The sequence below is a fragment of the Lycorma delicatula genome, chromosome 1 (assembly GCF_047948215.1).
Source record: "Lycorma delicatula isolate Av1 chromosome 1, ASM4794821v1, whole genome shotgun sequence".
Classification (NCBI taxonomy): Eukaryota; Metazoa; Arthropoda; class Insecta; order Hemiptera; family Fulgoridae; genus Lycorma; species Lycorma delicatula.
The window spans coordinates 160,900,321-160,927,386 of NC_134455.1; the positions used below are offsets into that span (position 1 = coordinate 160,900,321).

The 27,066-nt window shown below is 30.2% G+C and overlaps 1 protein-coding gene across 5 annotated transcripts in view; it reads right to left on the reverse strand.

Annotated features, from left to right (window-relative positions):
- Nucleotides 1-1,634: 1,634 nt before the first annotated feature.
- The window catches only part of tws (protein phosphatase 2 regulatory subunit tws), a 320,410-nt gene continuing 294,978 nt past the window's right edge, over nucleotides 1,635-27,066 (reverse strand). For all 5 annotated transcript variants that reach the window (XM_075366074.1, XM_075366069.1, XM_075366090.1 and 2 more), the window contains 6 exons: nucleotides 25,944-26,121; nucleotides 20,297-20,461; nucleotides 17,762-17,931; nucleotides 14,852-15,067; nucleotides 6,726-6,922; nucleotides 1,635-3,727 (listed from right to left, as the gene is read on the reverse strand). In XM_075366074.1, the coding sequence (XP_075222189.1) occupies nucleotides 6,770-6,922; nucleotides 14,852-15,067; nucleotides 17,762-17,931; nucleotides 20,297-20,461; nucleotides 25,944-26,121 (882 nt within the window). In that variant the 3' untranslated portion in view covers nucleotides 1,635-3,727; nucleotides 6,726-6,769. The remainder of the gene's footprint in view (nucleotides 3,728-6,725; nucleotides 6,923-14,851; nucleotides 15,068-17,761; nucleotides 17,932-20,296; nucleotides 20,462-25,943; nucleotides 26,122-27,066) is intronic.

The window sequence follows — 27,066 nt, forward strand, 5'->3', positions numbered from 1 at the left end:
GCTGACTACAGTTTGGAATGAATAGACTTCATTTGGGTGTATGTCACATTACAAATGGAAGCCATATCGAATCAAAGTGAATGTTGCATGAGAAATGAATATGTGGCTCATAATACAGTTTAAATTACAATTAAGCCAATAATTTTCGTTTGCCATGAGTAATATAACCAGCAATTTGATAAATTTCTTCATTCATCTACCCTAGACATTTGGTTCCAGCAAAATGTATATTAGCCCATCAGCAAGGATTCAAATATTATAAGAAATATTTTCATGCTGGTTGATTCTAAAGTGCTGATATCAACTGACCATGAATTTAAATACAATCAACTTTTATTAAAATGGGGTTTTCAAAAAAAAAAAAACTTGAAACATTTAAGTAGCAGAAGAACAATGAAAATTGTGGCAGTCATTTACTGACTGAGAATCCTAATTTAAAAAAAATTCAGCGACTGATATAAAGTTGGTGTTGTGAAGAGGTTGGTGTTGTTGTTGTTAACAGTTCTGACTGTATGGCCATTAAATCTTCTATTTCTTTACTTCAGATCAAAATGTGTCATAACCTATACAGGTTTGATGGTTACAAAGCATCCATTAATTATGAAGTCGAGCTCATATTTTGATAGATGTTAATGTAGTACTTTACAAATTAAATTTGCACTTTATTAGAATCTGATAATCGATAAAAAGTAAAACTAAACAAAAACTAAAGCAAGGTTATATTATGTTTTAAGACTGCAGAAAATGACACTGTTCCCCGTTTTTTAAGAAAATATCAAATTCTCACAAGTTTTAAATGGAAATTCTTCTTTTCTTCACAGGTTCAGTACAAAAAATATTTCCAAACTTCACAGAGATGAAAAACCATATCTTTTTTAAATATCACAATGAAACTGATCATCAGGAACTAAATTAAACAGACAAAACTGTGTTCTTTGTTATTAACTTTTTATACAATCTCTTTCTGATGGAAGAGATACTACAGATATTAAAGATTATAAAGGAAACTGTAAGAAGGTTGCACTTGGGGTTTTGGGGAATAATCACATCTCAAAGAAAAATAACTGTAATATTTTAAAACTTTAGTTGAAAGCAGTGTAGTGTATGCATCTGAGCTATAGACTCTTAATGAAATGATGAGACTGATGGCTGTAGAGATGATGTACTGGAGATGTTGCCAAGTTACACTAATGAATAAGAGTCAGAAGCGATAGAGTAAGAGAGATTATGAAGGTTACATCATCTTTGATAGAGAATGTAGCAGTTAGACAGCTATTATGGTATAGTCATATACTCAGAATGGGGTCAGACAGATTGCCTTGTCAAGTTTGGTAACGGCAGCCATTAAATAGAATAATATGAGAGGAAGGCCACAGAGGAATTGAGGGTCATAATGTGGTGAAGAGTATGGAGGATCGTGGTTTGTTGGATGAAGCGACCCACAATAGGAAGGCTTGGTAGGATGCGGGAAATGGCCATAACAGCTGAAAAAAACCGCTAAATACAATCTTTTAATAGTAATTGATTAGTGAAATTACATTACTAAGAAAATGAAAAAACAATATTGAAATTTTTTTTGTAGAATTTATATAGGTTTTCTTTAAATAAATTCTAATTCATAACCTACATAAAAGAACAAGGTAAACAGTATAAACTTTATTTTTTCCAAGTAGTTCTTAAGACAAAGACAAGCTTTTTTTAAGGCTAGCACTACATTACGGCATTTGAGTTAACACAAGATAATGGAATAAATATAAAGGATAAACTAAACCAATGTTTCCAGTTTGGTGTCCAAATAGTTATCTTAATTGGCTACAGAGGTAAGCAGCAACTGAAAATCCTTTAAAATAAAAATTATTCTATATAATCCTATAATAAGGATCACAGCATACAAGGTTAGTTAGTAAGGCAATACCAGTAAATAATGAATTTTCCATTATTTATCTTCAAAGAAAATTCCTATTGGCTTAATTCAAATTAAATAACCAATCATGTATGTTTCATCTCCTTCCACTCTGTTTTGTGCCAATTAAAAACTTGTTTCTTCTACCCTTAAAAAAAAAAACTAGTTGAGGTACTCTAAACAGGATTTCTTTATAAGCAAACTTACTTTATTTCAGGATCAATTCTTACTTTCATTCATCCTGATTATCACTTATGCATCTGTGAGTATGCTGAGAAACTCTTATTTGATGTGTACACTCAGTCAAAAAAAATATATTTCAGCTACATTACAGAAACAAAAATCATTAAGTTAAATTTTTAATAGTTAAAGAATAATAAGGACTAATAATATAATTATTTATTCAACACTTTAAGCATCTATTTTTCTATTTAGTAATTTGAATAAGAATATTAAAAAAAAACTATCACAAATAGCTCCTTAAGCTTTCACATCATATTCGCAGGCACCAACAGCATTACAGTGCTAACTTCATATCATAATTTTTAATAATGTTCTGGTTGTATTCTTAAGGAAAATAACTGATTAACAAAAATACGTAACCACCATATATCCTTTCTCAGATATTATCATATAGTATTACACTTTAACGCAGAACAGATGCTTCCAGACAAGTTGGCAAGTCATATGCAGGAATATCTGTTTAAAAAGAAAAATAGCAGATGCAGGAAAATTTAAAAAAAAAAAGAAAAAGGCAGCTATTTAAAAATGTAAATTATTTTACCATTATTTAATGTAAATTATTAATTTTAATAACAATAGCACTTTTCTTACGACAAGATCAATGCTCACTCATGTAGTCTCGTTCAAAACACAGCACAGCACTGATTATTATATTATTATTATTAATATTATTATCATTATTATTCATCGTTTACAAGTCATTTTGATTCTCTGAAACAACAACGTTACTTTATAACACTGGTAGTTCCGAAATGAGGGATCTGCTGTTTCTTTCGCTAACTCACTTTACACTCGCGTCAACACTAGCATCTGATTTGTAAGTCTTACTATTAAAAAAATAATCTCATAGTTTTTATAAAACTTTTAATATAAAAATTACTTTTAAACACTCAAGTTGAAAAAATAAGTTAACTGCAAACTATATAATTAATAACAATAATGGATGTATAAAAATTAAGTTTAAAATATACTGCTAAAGTCAAAAATTGATAATGGTAAAATTAAAATTGATATCAATTAAAATGGATAGGCAATATAATGAAGTATGACACATAATAAAAAGTACAAATTTTCTGCAATATAATAAATAATACAGTAATTTCAACTATGAGCCTGACCTATTCTCAAATAAAATGAACACAACATTGTACACCATATACCTATATAATTTAATTAAATAATCAGTATATGTAATGTAAAATTTACTTTGAAACTTCCTATTTTATTACAACAAATGATTGGATGGCACAAGCGAATCACAGAAATAATCATGAGCCCTCAAAACGGAACTTCAACAACAGCACACGGTTATCACCACTGGATGCAATTATATCTAGAGGAAGCTCTTCTGAGTGGTGTCACTGATGAGGCTATACATATAATATGGATATCTTCATCATGACATTTCGACAACAATTTCTTATCACGTCTGAAATGCTAGTCTTATTGTAGTCGCTATCATGAAAAGGCAGTCTGCAGAGAGCGAAGCGATCAGAGAAAAGTGTCTTTCGTCACCACAATGTGTACTTCTTAAGGCTTCGCGCGATGCGGTTATCCAACTCCTCCCACTTGGACACTGCCCTAAAGTAAACAAAAATTGATTTACTTAAATTATAATAACATCAATTTTAAATACCACTTGTGTAATGTACATCATACAAATAAATTACATAATTACAGGACAAGTACATGCACTGAAACTTAAAATATTCTTAAGGATTGAAAAGCTGTCTCAACAAAGAGAAACGGCACTTTGATAAATTTGCATGTACAGTAGAATCCTTACTACCCTTGAGACTGTTGGATTTCCTTTCTTCTTGCTGTTAAATAAATATCTTATTGATGTAATGGGTTACAGATGATGATGATGATGATGATGGACACACATACACACAATGTTGCAGACTTTTAAGAATAAGTATTTGTTGTAAATTACTTTATTGGTTGAGTTAGTGGCGTACATGACCAACTTGGCTCATTTTTTCTATGTACACGCATGCACGCACACACACACACACACACACACAGAGAGGCAGGCAGGCAGACAGACAGAGACACTTTTAGAACTGTGAAAGGCTTGCAGGGAGTTACATATGAGCAGCAGACACTCCTTTTTCATGAGAAAAAAAGGCTTGCTTTACTGTGAACTAGTACTATTGTAATAAATGTAAAATGAGGAGCTATTTACAGGTCCCAACCTTTATGTTTTATAACCACAGTTTATAGTGTGTTTACATATACAATACTTCTTGTTATGATCAACAATTATTTTACTCAATTCATTAAATTTTAGAACTTGTAACTCAAAAACACAATAATTTGTTTTTTTTTTGAGGATGTAAGATCAAATAAAATTTCTGTTAATTCCAATTAATGTTAATTTACGAGTTACTAAAATTTTTAGAAAAGCCCTGAACAATTTTATCTTCTTTATTTTCAACAATGTAAAAATTAAATCCAATTTATGACAAGAAAAACTTTTTTTTAAAAATAATTCGCGTGAATTTTCATTCTTTATTTTGAAAAAATATTTATTCTTTTGAATACTTAAAAAAATTAATTAAATAAATAACAAAACTTAACTTAAATCATTTTTTTTAAAGATTTTTTTTCTTAAACGTTATAAGGAGTTTTAACTGTCTTTAAAGCTGAAATGCAGTTTTTAATAACAGGTAATTTAAAGGGTAAATTTCTAAATTTGCAACATTATTGAATCTTGCATGTTTGGTGTCAGATTTATTACAACAGATGAGAAAATTTAAAATTTTGATATCGGGGAATAATAGCTTCTGCCAGGGCTCTAAAAAGGGTAATAAATTTTTGAGTATTTAGTAATTTAAAATTGATTTCATTAGTTAAGAGCCATGAAGCACAATTTCTAAATCACTAACCAGTCTCTTTCATGGTAATTAGAATAGGAAGTTTGTATTTAATGTAATCAAAATTTAATACTAAGTTTTTCTTTTTAGGAAAAAAATTGTATTTTTATAAGCAAAATAGAAAAAGAGCAAATTAAAAAGCTTAATAAAATACAACATACATTGGGTTCATGGCACTGTCGGCATAATTTATTTTCTATCTGTTTAAAAATTACTAATGAACAATATAACTGATTAACTAAATAATATATTTGTTATTATTATTATTATTATTAAACATAATATTACGTGATAGAAAAATAAATTTAACATAAAAGAAAATAATAAAGTGTAAAGAGGATTAAAAGATCTTACTATTTCTTGATATGAAATACACCAAAATTAATAAATAAATGGAAAAAACAGCTTTATTAAAATAATTTTTACAAGAGGGTATTGATAGAATAATAAAATGTTGTACATAGGTCAGTCAAATATAAACCAGACTTGTATATGAAAATGAGTGAATTAGATCAAAGGGACATTAACAACGGAGATGTGGGGAGATGATGGGTGCTCCTGTTGCCAAGGCATTCATGTTATGTCAGAGCAAGAGGATCCATTGTTGCTTGCTCTATATGTTATAAATTTTCTCATGAATGAGAAAATTCCTTTCAACTTCATTTGAATGATTTGAGAATTTTGACAATCCTTTAAAAATTGACGACTATGTGCACAGTTTATGGATATAATTTTTATCCGAGTCTACAACTGGGTCAGTAAATTTGAGGACAAGAAGCTGTAGAAAATGATTTACAATAAGCATTCAAAAGTGTAGATGACAACATTCAATCAATCCATGACCTAACTGAAAATGATCAACACTGTACAGTTTGTGAGACTGCTTTGGAAGTGAACATGTCACACAAGTGCCCATTCTATTATCACAAAGCACGTTGGTCTGTGCGAGATGGGTTCCAAGATTTTAAATTAAAAATTGGAAACAGGCCTGTTACGAAATTTGCCAAAGGCTGCTAAAATAATTTTTTGCAACGAATGAACACATGTGATGAGCCATGGGTCCATCACTACACCCAAGTCAAAATCGGCAAATACGAATGAAGAGCCTTGCCCTATACAGGCAAGACAAAATGTGTCTTGTCAGTAGGAAATATTCTGGCAATGTCTTTTGGAACTGAAAGGCATATCATTTGTCAATTTTCTCCATGAAAATTACACAGTGAATGCTGCACCTACTGCTTTTTAAATAGATATAAAATCTGTATAATAATAAATCAACTGTATTCTAATTGCTACTTAGCTATTTAGAAATCAATAAAAAGTTTTCTTTATGTCTGAAGAAATAAAAGTAAATTAAATAAAACAGCTGCAGAGAATTTTATTTTGAATAAATTGATTTAATTGAAAATTAAGTCAAAAAGTAAAACAAAAATTACAATCATATTAAAAGTTATCGGAAATAGTATCGAGGTCAGTAGTGAGTACTGATGTTGTAGAAGAGAAAAAAGCAAGAAAGATCGTCTTTTTCTTTTTTTAAACTAGCTAAACAAGAATCTAAATCACTATCAGTATTCAATAAAACAGGCTGGCTCACTGAGCTAGCTCAGTATTGAATACTGCTTTCTTACATATTGCTCAATTTTTCTGCAGGCACATATACATGTAAAAAATAACTATTAACAAAAAATAATAATGCTCACCCCAGGGGAAGCAAGAACCGAGCTGGTGCAGGGAGTGGCGGAGGCTAGAACTTGTCCTGAAATAGAAATAGGTTGTTGGTCGCTGCAACTGCAATTATGTTTTCTGAAGGATGCCAAGCTGTGTGTAAAATTTTTTTACTGAAATCCAAACAGTCTACACTTATTTCATCTTTTTTCCTTTTGCCACCCGAACAAACCTATGAAAATACAGACATAATGTTTATAACATTTTACATTACATTATCTTACTAACATCTATGCAGAGAATTAAAAGTATTGCCTTTAAATATAATTAAAATTTCCATTAATAAAATTATACTGTCAAATGTAATGACACCTTACCGATAACTTACGATTAAAAATTTGGTTTAAAATTAAACAAGTCTTGAACCAGAACTTCAATACATAATATTTTTAATATATACAAATAACATCACTTGTTAAAATATTCTTCAAAACCAAATGATTATTACTTTTGTTTTAATAACGCCTTGTTGCATACAAAACATTTCAAATTAATAATTCAGACAAAAAATTATTAAAATAATGAAATGAAGGTTAATAATCTTTGAAATAGCAATAGAAAAAATTAATATTTGTTATATATTACATTCAAGTTGGGTTTTTTCCAAGTAAACAAACTGTTATTTACGTGATAAAAGAGCTATCACTTACGCTTTTATATCATTATTACAATCAAGTAATCTGTTCGCCATGTACTAACTTTGAGGAAATTAAACTTCACTAATAAAGTGCTAAGTTTTAAAACTACAACATGACTTACAACTCTCCATTAACCAAGTGGTTTTAAACTAAGTTTAACCAAGTTTTTTTTTAAATTAGTCTATTTTGGAGATGTCACAGAAAAAAGCTATATCATAACAACAGTTTGAAAACCAATGACCATCTCTACTTTTATTAGGCCAATACTTTGAGCAATACCTGAGCAATTTTAAGGCAGCAGCCAATACTAGACAGAATAAAAAAAAAGAATTTGGTTCTAATCTCCACTAATGTAGAAAGATTCAAATAAACTATAGTCCAGTCAATGGAGGAAAAAGGTCAATTTTTGAAAAAAGATTAGTAATAAAACATTAAAAGATTAATGGTCTCAAACCATCCAAAAATTTGCAGAGATACAGTGATTTTTTGACAACACTGATTTGAAGTTACAAATTCAGCTTTATTCGCATGCAACTGCTGCACATTGCTTCTCCCTCCACGACTACCACGCAAGCATGCTCTATTTATTATTCATTTTTCAAAGAAGTTTAACCTAGTTTTACATTAATTTTTGGTCTAAAACATTTTACCAATTGAAAGTACAAGTCTTGAAAAATGGATAAAAAAAAATTTGTAAAAACCAAAATAATTACAGTTGCCTGAAGAGTCTTTTTATAAACAAATTACAATACCTCAGCAACAAATAAACCAATTTTCTTGTACAACCACTCACTGAATTCAGAATAATTCCAAGAGCTAACTTTTAAAACAATAAAAACAGTAATAAAGTAATTTTTGCAATAAATATTGGCTTTGTAAGAAACAGCCATTTTTAAAGGTTTTTCAAATTTTTTGTAGTAACTAATCAAAATTCAATGTTTAAGGGCCTAAATTATAGTTACTACAAATGCCCATGTTTATTCAGAACTTTTTCACCTGAGAAGTTTAGCTTGGCTTACAAAATTGAAAAACCAATTTTTACCACCTTTGAAAGGCCGGCATTTTGTCCAGTCGCATATAAACAAGTTATACTTCTCCTAATCTACAACCCCCCACCATACACTTCCTAAACTCTACTAATTTAAAAAAAAAAAAAAAAAAATCCCTGTTGACTGGACTAATAGTTCTGATAGGGACATATAAAATCAAACCAAACTAAAAGATATCTATATTATTTAATATGAATATTCAACATATGGAATAGATGGATTTAATTCAATTTTATGTTACCATAACACATTTCTCCTTCAAAATATAAAATTTTCTATTAATAATCTTATTTTATTAATAAGAAACATTTTTTATTAATAACACAGCCAAAGAATTTAATTATTTTTATCCTGATAAAAATATACGTTCTTTAAAAGTTGAGTAACAAAGAAAACAGATACAAACTTAACTCTGTTATGCATAAGGTATTAACAAGGTGTGATCAAGAAATACGGTGAATGGATTTTTATAGCGGCAACTGCCGACGCTACATCCATATGCTGTAATTTGTCCAATAGCGTGATCAACTGAGACAGGCAGGGACAAGTTGTAACATGTTCGAGCTTGCCAGTCAGCTGCCAGAGCTGCTAGAGTGAGGTTGTGTTTATTGTGTCTGTTGCGCAACATGGGTTTTGAACAACGCATTAACATTAAGTTTTGTTTTAAGTTGCAAAAGAGTGCCGAAGAAGCTCACGAAATGTTAGAATCTGTGTACAGCGATAATGTGGTAACTTTGAACACTGTGTACAAGTGGTATGACCGATTTAAAAACGGAAATGAGTCTGTTGAAGACGAGCAGGGTGCGGGACGTCCAATAACCTCAAAAACAGTTGAAAATGTTCAAAAAGTGGAAACAATGGTTCGTTCAAACAGGCGAATGACTATTCAAGAGCTATCGGAAGACCTTAACATCTCATACGGATCCATTCAAAGCATTTTAACTAATGAATTGCAAATGAGACGAGTGAGTGCAAAATTTGTTCCCAGACTTTTTGAGTGATGAGAAGGAAAATTGTGTGTCAATTTGCACGGAGTTGAAGGGTCGTCTTCATGCAGATCTGGACTTCATGGCAAAAAATTGTAACTGGAGACGAAATTTGGGTCTATGGCTATGAACCTGAGACCAAAATGCAGAGTTCCCATTGGAAAACCAGTTCATCTCCTCGCCCTAAAAAGGCATGTCAGTCAAAATCCAACATTAAGGTCATGCTCGTTGTTTTTTCGATAGTGAGGGCATAGTGCGATCAGAGTTCATTTCAAGGGGAACAACTGTAAACTCTGAATTTTACAAGGATGTACAACAACGTTTGCGAAACGGCGTGTCATACCTCGCTTCTCATTCGCGAGTTTTTGGCCGAAAAAAGTGTTCCTGTCTGTCCACATCTGCCATACTCACCGGATTTAGCACCATGCAACTTTTGTCTCTTCCCAAAAATTAAAACTGTGCTAAAGGAAAACGTTTTGACACCATTGCTGACATTGAGAGGGCCACGACCGAGCAGCTGAAAGCCCTTCCAAAAAGACGCCTTCCAGAAATGCTTTCAGTCATGGAGTCAACGGTGAATGGATTTTTATAGCGGCAACTGCCGACGCTACATCCATATGCTGTAATTTGTCCAATAGCGTGATCAACTGAGACAAGCAGGGACAAGTTGTAACACGTTCAAGCTGAAACAATCCATATGCAAGTGCATTGCTAGCCAAGGACAGTACTTTGAAGGAGATTAAATCGAATTCTATGTAACCTTATTACTTTTTTTAATAAAACATTATTCACCGTATTTTTGATCACACCTCGTGTATATATATATACATGTGTTACAATAAATTTATATATGCCTACAAGCGCCCATGATGATGATGAGGTAGAGTGTGTATACGAAGAGATTGATGAAGCAATTAAACACGTAAAAGGAGATGAAAATTTAATAATAGTTGGAGATTGGAATGCAAGCATTGGAGAAGGCAAGGAAGGAAATATAGTGGGTGAATACGGGCTGGGCAAAAGGAATGAAAGAGGGGACCGACTTATAGAGTTTTGCACGAAGTATAATTTAGTAATTGCCAACACCCAATTTAAAAATCATAATAGAAGAATATACACTTGGAAAAAGCCAGGCGATACTGCAAGGTATCAGATAGATTATGTCATGGTTAAGCAAAGATTTAGAAATCAACTCGTGGACTGCAAAACTTACCCTGGAGCAGACATTGATAGCGACCATAATTTGGTGATAATGAAATGTAGATTGGGGTTTAAAAACCTGAAGAAAAGGTGTCAGATGAATCGGTGGAATTTAGAGAAGCTTGAGGAAGAGGAGGTAAAGAAGATTTTTGAGGAGGACATCGCAAGAGGTCTGAGTAAAAAAGATAAGGTAGAAAATGTAGAAGAAGAATGGGAGAATGTTAAAAAGGAAATTCTTAAATCAGCAGATGCAAACTTAGGCAGAATAAAGAGAACTGGTAGAAAACCTTGGGTTTCAGACGATATATTGCAGCTGATGGATGAACGTAGAAAATATAAGAATGCTAGTGATGAAGAAAGTAAAAGGAACTATCGGCAATTAAGAAATGCTATAAACAGGAAGTGCAAACTGGCGAAAGAAGAGTGGATTAAAGAAAAGTGTTCAGAAGTGGAAAGAGAAATGAACATTGGTAAAATAGACGGAGCATACAGGAAAGTTAAGGAAAATTTTGGGGTACATAAATTAAAATCTAATAATGTGTTAAACAAAGATGGTACACCAATATATAATACGAAAGGTAAAGTCGATAGATGGGTGGAATATATTGAAGAGTTATACGGAGGAAATGAATTAGAAAATGGTGTTATAGAGGAAGAAGAGGAAGTTGAGGAGGATGAAATGGGAGAAACAATACTGAGATCTGAATTTAAGAGAGCATTAAAAGATTTAAATGGCAGAAAAGCTCCTGGAATAGACGGAATACCTGTAGAATTACTGCGTAGTGCAGGTGAGGAAGCGATTGATAGATTATACAAACTGGTGTGTAATATTTATGAAAATGGGGAATTTCCATCAGACTTCAAAAAAAGTGTTATAGTTATGATACCAAAGAAAGCAGGGGCAGATAAATGTGAAGAATACAGAACAATTAGTTTAACTAGTCATGCATCAAAAATCTTAACTAGAATTTTATACAGAAGAATTGAGAGGAGAGTGGAAGAAGTGTTAGGAGAAGACCAATTTGGTTTCAGGAAAAGTATAGGGACAAGGGAAGCAATTTTAGGCCTCAGATTAATAGTAGAAGGAAGATTAAAGAAAAACAAACCAACATACTTGGCGTTTATAGACCTAGAAAAGGCTTTCGATAACGTAGACTGGAATAAAATGTTCAGCATTTTAAAAAAATTAGGGTTCAAATACAGAGATAGAAGAACAATTGCTAACATGTACAGGAACCAAACAGCAACAATAACAATTGAAGAACATAAGAAAGAAGCCCTAATAAGAAAGGGAGTCCGACAAGGATGTTCCCTATCGCCGTTACTTTTTAATCTTTACATGGAACTAGCAGTTAATGATGTTAAAGAACAATTTAGATTTGGAGTAACAGTACAAGGTGAAAAGATAAAGATGCTACGATTTGCTGATGATATAGTAATTCTAGCCGAGAGTAAAAAGGATTTAGAAGAAACAATGAACGGTATAGATGAAGTCCTACGCAAAAACTATCGCATTAAAATAAACAAGAACAAAACAAAAGTAATGAAATGTAGTAGAAATAACAAAGATGGACCACTGAATGTGAAAATAGGAGGAGAAAAGATTATGGAGGTAGAAGAATTTTGTTATTTGGGAAGTAAAATTACTAAAGATGGACGAAGCAGGAGCGATATAAAATGCCGAATAGCACAAGCTAAACGAGCCTTCAGTAAGAAATATAATTTGTTTACATCAAAAATGAATTTAAATGTCAGGAAAAGATTTTTGAAAGTGTATGTTTGGAGTGTCGCTTTATATGGAAGTGAAACTTGGACAATCGGAGTATCTGAGAAAAAAAGATTAGAAGCTTTTGAAATGTGGTGCTATAGGAGAATGTTAAAAATCAGATGGGTAGATAAAGTGACAAATGAAGAGGTATTGCGGCAAATAGGTGAAGAAAGTAGCATTTGGAAAAATATAGCTAAAAGAAGAGACAGACTTATAGGCCACATACTAAGGCATCCTGGAATAGTCGCTTTAATATTGGAAGGACAGGTAGAAGGGAAAAATTGTGTAGGCAGGCCACGTTTGGAGTATGTAAAACAAATTGTTGGGGATGTAGGATGTAGAGGGTATACTGAAATGAAACGACTAGCACTAGATAGGGAATCTTGGAGAGCTGCATCAAACCAGTCAAATGACTGAAGACAAAAAAAAAAAAAAAAAACAATAAATTTAATTAATTTGGTGATTATGCATAATTAATAATTATTACATAATTTGGTTAATATGTATAATAGCCTCCAATGTTGGAGAATTTAATAAATATATGTAATTTGTAAATTTAACATTAATTAGAAGAGGTTAGTGAACAAAGTGAGACTAGGTTATATTAACAAATAATTTGTCAGTATACAGAATCAACATAATCTAACCAAACATAACCTACGCTTGTTAACAGTAATGTTCTGATTATTTAAATAATAAATTCAGTTATTACTGCTTGTACTCGAGTTATTTTAATACGTAAAATGACTGATGTATTAAATAAATTCTCCTACACTGGAGGCAATTATACATATTAACTGGTAATTACGTATAATCACTGGATTAATCAAATTTACTATATACAATCACTTCTACAGGTAATTATGTTTAATACAGTCATTCCTTTAACCCTTTGAATGCAGACATTTTACTGCACTATGCTGTAAGGGCTTTTTCCCTTCCACAGTGGCAAAATACATCTCAAAAAAAGACAATGCTTTTTCATACTATTTACTACATCAATAAACATTAGCTTTTAATTCATATTTTTCAGACATTAAGTTTAATGTTTAGTAGAAGTATTTTTTTGTGTGTGTGTGTGTACGCGCGCATGCACACATGCATATAGAAAAAACCTTGAATGAGATAAGAGTGTGACTATCATAAACTATTTATTTCAATAATTAAAATCACAATTTGTTAAAACTAGATTATGAACAAAATAAGATTAATCATTGAAACAGAAAATAACTATACTTAACAGAAAGTTAAATTTTATACTAGTCTTCTTTAATTATGTTGGTTAGGTTACTCAACTTAGAATTAGACTATGAACTTAGCAAAATATTGGTTACTGTAACCACATGTGCAGATTACAATAATGCAAATCAACACAATTCACACATAGGTACAAACTGTTTATCAGTAGACAATAGCAACGGGTGCAATACTAAATTTTTTCTTTCTACTAAATCACATAAAGCGAGAACTGAATAAATTTAAGATACTAAGATGTAAAGCCTATATATATATATATATATATATAAAATGAAAACATCAAAGCAAATCTGAAAATGACAGATATGTTCCTGATTATTTTGAATTCATTAAATGTAGATTACTTTTAAATAAAAAGTTTCTATATATGCAAAATTTCATTTAAGATGCAGACATAAAAAATTTATCTTATACTCTTCTACATGAGGATATATTTTTAATATATCTTATCTTCAGTTTGGTTGATTCCATTATTTTGTCAATTTATACAAGAATGGATACAAAATTAAAACTCATTCATTTTATTATAAAAACATCCTGGTTTTAAAACTCTTTACTTTAAGAAAATATTTGATTCTTTACTACTTTTAAATCTAATGATTCCAATTCATTAGAATTTCTATTCTAAAATTTCAATTCATTAAAATTGGTAATTCAGAAAATTACCAATTAAAACAATAAATAGTATAAATTATTTATTAGTAATATAAATTACACAGTAGTATTAATTATAATTATACTGTAGTATAAATTATTATTTTTTTTATGCTACAGTGTAACCAATTAACAGAATGATTGTACTTAAAAGTGACTGGAAAATATTAACTAACATGACATTGCAAATATAGTCAGTCAAATTGTAATCATGACTTCTTTCATTAATTAATCTACTCATTCGTAAAAAGAATTTACATAAATGGGAGAATAATACAACTGATAAAATTTTTAAGTAAAAAGTAGAAAAATAATATTTATATTATTAAAAATCATTTTATACTAATTATTTAAACAACAGAGATGATCTAGTACAATAATGTAACTTTTCTAATGAAGTGTAAAATTCTATACTATTCATAAAAATAACTAACATCTTTTTTCCAAGTGTCTATAATTGAGAAAACATAAATCCTTAAAAATGCCTTAAGGTGTGTTACTAATACGTCATAAATCAATGCATAAATTATATATTCTGATTTTACTCACTTTTCTAGGTTTAAGGACCGTTTTCGGTTTGGCTATTTCTCGAGCTGCCTCTAGAGTAACATCTCTTTTATTAGTTCGGTCAAACATTCTAAAAAAATTATTGTATGAGCCAGTCATAATAGCAGTGTCATTACCACTCCAACAACATTCAAATTTATCAAATATACAATCATTTTCATACAATGAACATAACTTTGACCGCAGGTACTCATGCACCTACAAACACACAAAATTATTCAATGAAATGAAGCTTATTAGATTATTTTAAGCAAATCTTTGCACTTCAAAATACATATTTATAATGAAAATAACTATTTTAACACATTCACTATCATACTGGTTAAAATGACTCTAACTAAGATCATTTAGTTTGTCTCGTATCTTGTCATGTCCTCTTTGATGTGGTTGTGCTATTTGTCATTAAAATGCTACTATGGCGCTAATAGTTTCCCCGATGTACAACTAGTAAAGTTTTCAATCATAGGGTTAAGATAAATTATACTACATCAAAATAAGCGATATAAAATTATTTTGAATCATTATATTATTAAAATTGTTTTCAAGTCATGCTGAAGATTGACTCAAGTGTGGTATTGAGAAATGTAAAATTAAATTTAAAAAAATTTAGATGGAAAAAAATTAATAATTTCTCTTTACCAATTGTAAATAAGAAGCAAGCAGTACTTATACAATCTTTTGTTTGAAGTTATTTCACCTACAAACAGTCTTACATATTTTTTTAATCAAAATATTTATTGAAAAAAATGCCAGAAAACTTATTACCATTAGAAAATTTATTTTGTAATTTAATAAGATAGTAATTAAATTAAAAACTACATTTTAATGTCATGTTTTTCCATTTTTTTGATTTAGATAGAATGTTTTAGAATTAAAAGTGAATTCAATGAAGTGCAGTAAAATAATTTTTCTCACAGAACATTAAAGATCTTGTTCAAAAACCAAACACTGTTACATATTCATTTCTTTTTCAAACCTTTCAAGATAAAACAGTAAATTTATGATACTGCTAACCTTAATCCATTTATTATTATGAAAAAAAATCTCATGAGATTGAAACATATGATAAAATAGTAACTTCAGTAAAATTGACAATATTATTTCTATGTCAATGATTTAAGGTGCAAATAAATGATCACATGCATTCTTTACACAACAAATACAAAATATTGGCATTTAATACAGAAAATATCTACAAAAAACCAATCTTTTATTGAGGAGAGAGGTTGTGAAATAATCACAAATGTTGAGTGCATAACTAGATAGGCTAATGTGATTCTGAAAAAGTTATTAATAACCATTTAATAATATGAAATAACTGGAGATAGGACATAATATATTTATAAGTACCTAGAGTAATAAAATTGGGGTATTATTTGTAGGTTGTTCACTCAGGAAAATTGAATTATTTAAAATAAATTTGAAGAACAAGATAATAAAAGCTCATTTCTTAATTACAAATTTCAGTTTGGTTACACTGCGTGGTATTTTTTCTGTTATACTAAATTTTTATATGTATATAAGTAATTGATGTTTTGTTCTTTTAAATATAATCTTAGCCGATCATCGGTGATCATTTAATTTATACTAGTGCATATGTTTTAGATGTACTGCTTATTGCTTAAAACAATGTTTCATAACAAATCTCAGTATCCCAATTGCTGCAACACATGCAGAATGTTTTTTATTTAAATAACACTGGCTTATCAAGAAGCCCAATTATAGTTCTTCAGTTGGTATTTTCAAGTCTAAGGCTGGGTATTACAGAGACAATATTATCTAAACGTAAACAGACAAAATAACATAAATTCTCAAATTAAATAAATAATAACTCTAATTGGATTTGAACCCAGGACTTAGAGTAATACAGAACAGCACAGACAGACTATTACAGAACAGTTGATCAGCAAATGATGCCTGATAAAGGAAGGCTATCTACATACTTAGCAAAACAATATTTTTCTACTCAATATTATCACTATTATATATTTATTTAATTTTGTTGCAAACAACATAGGCCAATCAATATATGTACTTGTGCAATTACAGCACAATAGCTAATTTAAATCTTAACAATGCTAATCATTTAATACAAACACAAAGCAATAAGAGAAGTAGTATGTTGACCTGATTACCACAGGTGAATAGTTTCTCTTGAGTACAAAGAGAAAGTCCATCACATAACAGTACAAATTAATCGATCACCGATGATCAGCTAAGGTTATATTTAAAAGAACAGACAGAAAAGTATCACATAATGGAGATAACCTAACAACAAAATAGTAACCAAATTACATTTTTGATTAAGAAATGAGCACTTATCTTATTTTTCAAATTTAATTTAAATAGCAATTTAATTTTACCGAATGAACAACCTCTACCGGTAACACTCCTATCTTATTCTTTGAACTGAATAACACATAAAACTGGTTTACAAATAAATAAACTATGTCTCATTCAAAATTCAGTTATATCATTAAACGGTTATTAATAGTAAAAAATTATAAAATTATTTTGACTCAAATAATAAAAGTTACAAATATTAAAAGGTCATAACAACAAATAATTCCATTTTAGCAATTTAGGTACTGATCCAGCAATTAAACAAATTAAAAGAAAATCTGAAATAATAAAGAAAAGTATCAACTTAGTACCATGACTAAATTCCAAGAATATCTATGGTAAACATTTTATGATTAATAACTGCAAAGCCAAATTAACTGATTTAAGAAAACATTCTTAAAAACAGAAATGAAAGAAAAAGTTTTCATTAATTTGTATTAAAAAAATAAAAGTAAGAGAATGATGTACATAACTATATTAAAAAAAAAAACAAAGTTAATAATCCTTTTTGTACAACTATTAGCGGTTAAATAAAAACAGTTAACTCACTGGATAGGACTCTATAGGTTTTGTTTCCATGTGTAGATCCCAAACTTTGACAGACAGGTAATCTCTAGAGATCATATACCTGCCTGAATTGGATATCTTCACATCAGATATACTAGAGATAATCTCAGAAAAGAAGCTACGGTTTGTGGGGTCCTCAGGTTCTTCGAACACTGCAAAATATAAAAAAATCAAAATATCGAACAGTAAGAATAAGACATTATACAGAATTTTAAATATACAATAAAAACTAAAATTATGATTTTATTTTTTTTTTAATTCTAAAATACCTAAACAATTTTATTAGAGATCAAGTTTCAATGGAGTAAAAATATTTTTAGTATTATTACAGGTCATTGTCATAATTCATTTCTTGTAATTGATTAATCAAATGGATTAAATAGAAGGAATATAAAAACTAATCCAAATCACATGATAATGTAGAGGTTTTCAGGAATCCATAGATAGCTGTATATCTTGTTCAAAGAGATACTAAGATGTAACAGTTGACTGAACTTGAGTCAAGGGTACTATCCTGGACTCAACAGACAAGGATACTGTTAATTATGAGGGATATCTCTAAGTAAAGACTGCTGGGAAATTTCTCTCCTTAAGGTTGACGAACCTGTCGTTCATGGCCACGATAGTAATGTACACACTGCATTGTTTGTTAGTTGTCGCGTTGTAGTATCTTTGATTATGTGTGAGTTATTACATTATAAAATGAATAGGAAAATCAATGTTGCCGTTAAAAAACATTAAGCAGACTGAAATTCATAGGCACTTGGTTGCTGTGTACGGTGATAATGTAATGAATGAATGAAACATCCGAAAACGGTGTGAAATGTTTAGAAATAACAAAATTAATGTGTATGATGAAGAAAATTCAGGGAGGCCCTCTATAATCACTGAGGACTTGTTGAAATGTGTTGATGATGAAATCTGAAAAGATCATCACTCAAGGATTACCGACCTGGTCCTTCTTTTACCTGATGTTTCAAGGCTGTTATTGGTCACATTGCTCATGATCATTTGGGCTTCAGAAAGGTTTGTACACGTTGGGTGTCGCATACTGTGGATGGCATACTGCTGATTGGTTTCATGCCACACGGAACAACTATAAATGCAAAGCCTACTGCAAAAACTCTAAGTAAGTTACAGCACACCATTCAAAATTGGTGACGTGGGTGGCTGACTGACAGCCACAAATTAAAGACACATGATTTACTGAGAACTTTTGCATGGGAAATTTCAGAATACCCACCACACAGTCTGGACTTAGCTCCTTCTGATTACCATTTGTTTAGAAAATTGAAAAAATTCCGAGTGGTAAGCAATTCGCAGGTGATGATGAACTTAAAAATGCTATTAATCAGTGACTAAATGGTCTGGTGGTAGAAGAATATGATGAGGGTATATTGAAGTTGATGTACCACACATGTAAAATGCACAAAAAAGTGATACAATTTTGAACAATCTACAAATGCTAAAAGTTACCAAAATAAATTTGAAAGACATCCTTCTAAAACATAATAATTTTTTTTCATAGGTTGGCAATAATAGCTGATCAAAAATTAAGTAGTGTCTAGCATTTGAATATTCATTTGAGCAGTGTTAATGCTGTTATTGTTTGGTCAGTCATTCACAACAGGCAATACTACAAATTTGTTTTAATTTGGAAGAGTTGACAAACATGTTGTTAATTTATGGTAACGTAAATAAAAATGGATTGTCTACTATGCATGAAGACCAGAAAAATTATCCAGATCGATAATCCTGTTTGAAAATTATCCAGATTGATAGCGTACCTGTTTGAGAAACATGTACACTTAAACCACAATGATCTATGCTGACCGTGAATGTTTCAAAATCCATAATTATTTAACAGATGTATAGTTAACAAAATTATGATGTTATTTAAAATAGTTAAAAATAACAATGATTCAACAGTCACTGAGTGTTATAAACTTTTTACATTACCAATGTAAAGATTTCCTCCTTATAACAAAAAATCAGTAGAAATCTCACTGCTTAAGCTTATGATGAATTAAACACCCAACTAAATGTAAATTTTTTTATTTTTCATAACATTTTCACAATCTGCCAGTAACTGTGATTATTGCCTCATGTTATAATTTTTGTTCTGATTCTTATTTATAATTAGGCTTGTAATATTACTTATTACTTTGCAATCTTATAAAAATTTTATTAGTAATACATTATTTCTTACATAATGATGGTTGTACAAACTACAAAATCACGTTCATATTAATAAATGAATTATACCATACATCAGAGCTATGTATTTATATGTTAGATAATTTTAAATGGTAAATAATAAATAATTTTATCATGATTCACAATTTTATGATGTATGATTATTTATACCAAAAATTAAACGATTTAAATAAATTTAAGAAAAGTTCTTTGTTGTACTGCAGATCAATAATGCTTGACATGTTGTTAAGTGACCTCAGAATAGCAATTCAGCCTTATTTTTTGTACATACTTACATTTATTCACATATAAAATACTTACATTTAGAATGCCTATCACATAATGCAGCTGCTCTCATGTCACATAATCGAATTGTACCCTTGCTACTACTGTACACAAACAAGTTACATTCCAATGGATGAAATTCAGCTGCAGTTATAACCTCTGTCAATTCCTCCATATTTGTAGGTTTAATATCAACTATGTCTATGCACAAACTCATTAAGAATAATATCTTGATAAAAAAAACAACTAGAAATAATTTAGTGCTATATGCAGTATGAAATTTTGCTTCAAACTGTTCGGATCAACAGAAATAAATTCTTAAAGCATTTTTAAATAGTAACGACTTTAAATTTTGAAAAAACTTTTTATCTTGTAAAATATAAATCTTTAAAGCAGACATGTTCTTAATTCAAAAATACGCAATATACTTATTTAATAAAAAAAATTTGTTAGTAAAACCAGAGCTTATCAAGTCTACAGTCAAAGAGCTTATAAATTTTAGTAAATTAAATATACAAAGTAGTCACATCACTAATGATCTAAGAGTAAGAAAAACTACAAAAAATTATCAGTTAAATTTATGACACTTCAAAATTCTAAATTTTCCCCATATACATATTTTGACTTTGTGTACAGAAAAAGTGATTAAATATTTTTAAATGTTAAATATCACATTCGTCAGGTGGATATTCTAAAACAAAAACTCTTATAGTGGTGTTATTTTAAACATTTTTAAAATTTGTTAAGATAGAGCAAATAATTTTCAATTTTAATGCAAATAATCTATAAAACCACACAAACTTAATAAAAAAAAACCCTAAGATAATGATAAAACTTCTCAAGATAATGCAAAATATAAAAGCACCCTCTTTAAGCACTTTTTCTTTCAAATTAAGAAAAAGAATCTACCACTACCAAAAATTATTTAAAAAATCTACCAAATTTTTTTTCATGTCAACTAATTAAATGAAGAGACTATGCAAGAATTTGTACTGATGTAACCTTGTTCTGTAGCGAGGGTATGAGATTTTTTCAGTTGCGCCATGAACTGTGATATTTAAGCAAGTGTTTACTGCATTCTTATTTGTGACATGCATTTCGAGTGAAAATGTTCAAATGGATTAATAAAAGATTATGCATAAAAATGTTTTCAGAAACATAATGATAAACAATTAGAAGCAGTTGTAAAGATAAAGACTTTTGGTAATGGAGCCATGAGTGATATATATATATATATATATATATTAAAGAATTAGTTTAGACAGCCAAAGATCATCCTAGATAAAGATTTCCTTAGCCAAAGGAAAGAGCCATCTGTGTGTTACACGTGACATGCTGGATTGCAACACAAAGCTGACTAGGATTTTATGCAGAAAATCATAACCAAACATGAGACCTGGATCTACAAAAATGATTCGGAGTCATCTCAATGGAGACACCTATCTCCCCAGGTGAAAAATGTGCTGTGATTACAAAGGTCATGTTGACAATTTTCTATAACCACCAGGATGTAATTCATCATTAGTTTATTAGATGCAAATTACCAAACTGTGACAATGTAGGGCCTGGTTTATTCATTATGACAATACCCAGCTTATAGACTGTAACTTATTTCATATAGCAAAAACGTGGTTAGAATCACTGGGAAAAAATCAGTGTACTCAGAAGGGGTCTATTTTAAAAGAAACTAGTTTCTGTTCTGGTATGCTACTTTTTCCTGGCTTAAGGTCTGATACTTTTTGATCAGAATTTGGTTAAAGACATTAACATTTAAAAATTCAGAACAAAAAAGCAATTACTATGCTCAAACCAAAGACAGCGTAAAGATTTTATGCTGTATGATTAGAGTACATAATCAGGTATATTTTGATTATAATTAAATAAGATAGAATAAATTAATACATTCCTTAGGGCAAAACAATTTAATAAAAACCAATTATAAAAAAACATTGGAAAAATAATACTAATAAATAATAATGAAATAAAAAATGAGGCAGTTAAAAGTAGATTTCAATGAAGCTAAGGTTATAGGGTTAATTGGCTCATTATATATGAGCATGGAGTTAAAAATCAAGAGAGTATAAAAATATATAAAAATAAAAAGTATTTTAAAAGTAAACGCTGAAGAATAAAATTAATGAATATACATTATATTTTAATATTAATTGATATAATATTAAATTATATTTTTATATAGTTTATATTAATATAAAACATAAATTATAACCTTTTAATAAATTACTGCAAATAAATCTATGGTTAGATATTCCAGTATTAAGCAAGGTAAAAGAATACACGTAATAAAACTGTTTTTCACAATAACAATATCATTAGACTTTATAAAGTTTAATTTATATAATTTAATTTGAAGGAACAGGGCTATTTGTACAAGTGGGAATATTAAAAGTAAGATCGTTATTAGTGGGAGATAAAAATGAGGTTCAGATCACTCAACTGCATCATTTATGATTAAGTATAATTAATTATAAATGGATGCAATTACAAATTTATTTCTCTTTTAATTCTGGAAGAAAAACAATTATTTTGAATTATAAATCTGGTTTATTGGGTTTTATCAAATTGAGGAAGTAGAGTGAAAACATTTTGTATTAGACTTTACTATTCTTGTTTCTTTAACAGAAAAGTGTGTATTATAAACAATTGTGTACATTAAATTTAAATAGAATAAATTAAAGGAGAAGAGCTAGCTGGTTTTTGTTTGCTTAGGAACTACAGAAAGACATAGTAAATGGGAAAAAGAAACTTTACTTGATTTGAAACAGCAGATTTCCAAGGGAGATTGTAGTGACTGTTAAGAACAATGATGGGGAGATTCTTACAGATGCAGATGCGGTTAAAAATTTTTTAAAGATCTGTTAAATGTAGAGTGCAATTTTGGAAAAATGGAAACAATTGTAGATCAAGGTGTTGGTGCAGGAGAAAGGAACAGAAGGGAGAATGAAGTTTCAGTGTTTGAAATCAAAGCAGTGATTAAAATTAAGTAAGCACAGATATGATTAGAGCAGCTATTACATTAGGAATCGTGGGTTTAGTAGAGCAATCAAGTACGCTGGAAAACTTTTAGAAGCTAGACCGACATTGATATTCAGCTGGAAGAAAAAAGTGATTTTTTGGAGTGGAAGATCTACCATTAAAGTGATATCAGCTACATGATAATTACTGACATATAGAAAGCATATGATAGTATTCCTAGGGAAAATCTGTAGAAAGCATTAAAAATAAAAGTAGTTGGAATAAAGCTCTGTATAGGCCAGTTTAAGTAAAGTACTGTAAAACTGGACTAAGACAAGGAAGTATAGTCATATTTTTTGTTTATGGCTATAATGGATGAGATACATTAACAAGTCTAAAAGAAATGTAAGAAGGGAAAAGAGCTCAGCTGTTTGCTGATGATATTGTAATAAAAGGAGAAAATGAAAAACAAGTACAAAATAAGATAAATACATGAAATAAGATTAGAGTTAAAGAATGTAAATTCATGTGGAGAAAAGCAAGGCAGTTATGCTTACCAGGAAAGAAAGAGTTGGGAGGCTCATATTGAAGTTCACACCAGACAGAAGTAATAGAATCATTAAATACTTTGGTTAAGTAATAGAGGATGGAAAAATAAACAAGAGGGATAAGTAAGAGAATATAATTTATCAGAGTTTGAGAAGCCCGCTGTGGAGAAAGGAAAACCTGTATGATATAAAGAAATCACGAGTTACAAATAAAGTTGAAGAAAATAGGTTATAAGCTTGTGAAATGTAATTCCTGAGAAGTACGCTGGAAAAACATAGAATATGGAATGAAATCAATAGAGAAATGCTTGGGATTCAGACTTAAAAAACAATACAAGATAAATAAAAGGTGGTTTGACCATTTAAATAGAATGGAAGAAAGAAAAAATAGCTGAGGATATTTTTAATTAATGTGTGGGGGGAAAACCCTGACCATAAGTCAGAATAAAATAATATACTTTTTTTTGTCTTCAGTCATTTGACTGGTTTGATGCAGCTCTACAAGATTCCCTATCTTGTGCTAGTCGTTTCATTTCAGTATACCCCCCACATCCTACATCCCTAACAATTTGTTTTACATATTCCAAACGTGGCCTGCCTACACAATTTTTTCCTTCTACCTGTCCTTCCAATATTAAAGCGACTATTCCAGATGCCTTAGTATGTGGGTCTGTCTCTTCTTTTAACTAGATTTTTACAAATGCTTCTTTCTTCATCTATTTGCCGCAATACCTCTTCATTTGTCACTTTACCCAACCCACTCAGTTTTTTAACATTCTCCTATAGCACCACATTTCAAAAGCTTCTAATCTTTTCTTCTCAGATACTCAGATTGTCCAAGCTTCACTTCCATATAAAGCGACACTCCAAACATATACTTTCAACAATTCTTCCCTGACATTTAAATTAATTTTTGATGTAAACAAATTATATTTCTGACTGAAGGCTCGTTTCGCTTGTGCTATTCGGCATTTTATATTGCTCCTGCTTCATCCATCTTTAGTTCTACTTCCCAAATAACAAAATTCTTCTACCTCCATAATCTTTTCTCCTCCTATTTTCACATTCAGTGGTCCATCTTTGTTATTTCTAATACATTTCATTACTTTTGTTTTGTTCTTGTTTATTTTCATGCAGTAGTTCTTGCGTAGGACTTCATCCATTCCGTTTATTGTTTCTTCTAAAGCCTTTTTACTCTCGGCTAGAATTACTATATCATCAGCAAATCGTAGCATCCTTTATCTTTTCACCTTTCACTGTTACTCTGAATTTAAATTGTTCTTTAACATCATTAACTGCTAGTTTCATGTGAAGATTAAAAAGTAACGGGGATAGGGAAAATTCTTGTCGGACTCCCTTTCTTATTACGGCTTCTTTCTTATGTTCTTCAATTACTACTGTTGCTGTTTGGTTCCTGTACATGTTAGTAATTGTTCTTCTATCTCTGTATTTGAACCCTAATTTTTTTAAAATGCTGAACATTTTATTCCAGTCTACGTTACCGAATGCCTTTTCTAGGTCTATAAACGCATCTCAGGAATGGTCAAACTGAGAATGTACAAGACTACACTTCAAAGACTACACTTCATTTACACTCATACATATCATCCTCTGAAGAATTATCTAAACGGTAGTTACCGGAGGCTAAACAGGAAAAAGAAAGGTCTATAAACGCCAAGTATGTTGGTTTGTTTTTCTTTAATCTTCCTTCTACTATTAATCTGAGGCCTAAAATTGCTTCCCTTGTCCCTATACTTTTCCTGAAACCAAATTGGTCTTCTCCTAACACTTCTTCCACTCTCCTCTCAATTCTTCTTCTGTATAAAATTCTAGTTAAGATTTTTGATGCATGACTAGTTAAACTAATTGTTCTGTATTCTTCACATTTATCTGCCCCTGCTTTCTTTGGTATCATATTAGCCAGACTAAGGAATGATTCCTGAAAGAGGGCAGCAGCTCTTTCAGTAGTTGTTAGGGGCATGAGTCAGGACGACTTAAACGGCCATATCAACATAACTCAGTCTTCTGAGTACTGCGCAGCTGAAAGCAATGGAAAACTACAGCTGCTTTTTTTCCAAGAAAATGTGGCTCTCTGCATTTTCATATAGCAAAATAATAGTTATTAAAAATATAATAATAACAAAAATTAATAAAAAGGATACTAAAACTCTGGTCTGTTATTTCTAGATGCCAGAGATTAATTCTAAGGTCATCAGCAGACAAATATGTCTCCTGATCCGAGTTAACACTGATGGAATTGATGTGATAAGTATGAGCATTTGCGAATATTCTTCTTGGTGATGCTTCAACCATTAATTCCATAGGTTTTATTACAGGTACCTGGAAAAGTAAAAAAAAAAAATTAATCTAATAAAGCAAAACAAAATCAATCATTTGATCTGAATTTTTTAAGATAATTAATTCACATGTAAACTTAAAACTTGCGCTTAGGAATATGATTCATTGGTTAAAATTCCCAAGCCTGATTGGGTTTTGAATCTACAGCCTTCTGGAGTAAAGTGAGAGGACACTGTCACAAATAAACAGTACAGCAGTAAATATAAATTTGATTTGGTGAAAATAGCACTGGTTTACAAGATAATTTTGTCTAATTTTCAGGTATTTTTTGACACTGAATCCAAAGATGACCTCAAAATTTGTGGTTTGGGTTTCATTATTTTTTTTGAAATTGTTATGCATAAAAAATTAAAATTGTTAAAAACAATCTCTATCAAGACTAAACACCTGTAAAGATTTGTTGTGCGTCAATGTTATCAATAATGAAATATGAGTGTCTAAAGAAATTTATAAATGGATACAGTGAAATAATTAGGAGTGATATTAATATGATATTATATCACAGAATGGCATTGATAATTGTTTACATGACTCATTTCTTCTAGGGAAAAAATGTATCAAACCATGATTTAGATTTAATTAATTGTATTTATTAATGACATCATAATTGTCATTTCAATCAATATTTATTCTGGAATAACCCAGATCAGAGAATCAGTTTCATTCTGGCTTTTATGTCAAAACTATCACGGTTTGGTCTTTCGTTTTATTCCTTTCTTTTCTGAAACAGACCATGTTGTTTTTTTTGCTGAGTGTGGTAAATTAGTGGGAGTAGGAAATCTGTCCGCCTCTCCCTAGTGGACCAGACCGGAGTCTGTAACCTGACCTACATCTGGTGGTATGAACTAAAATAAGTTCACTAAGGGAGTGCTAGGGGTAACTCCGTTGTTGCAAGCAACATTGCTGGTGGTATGTTGTTTTTTCTAC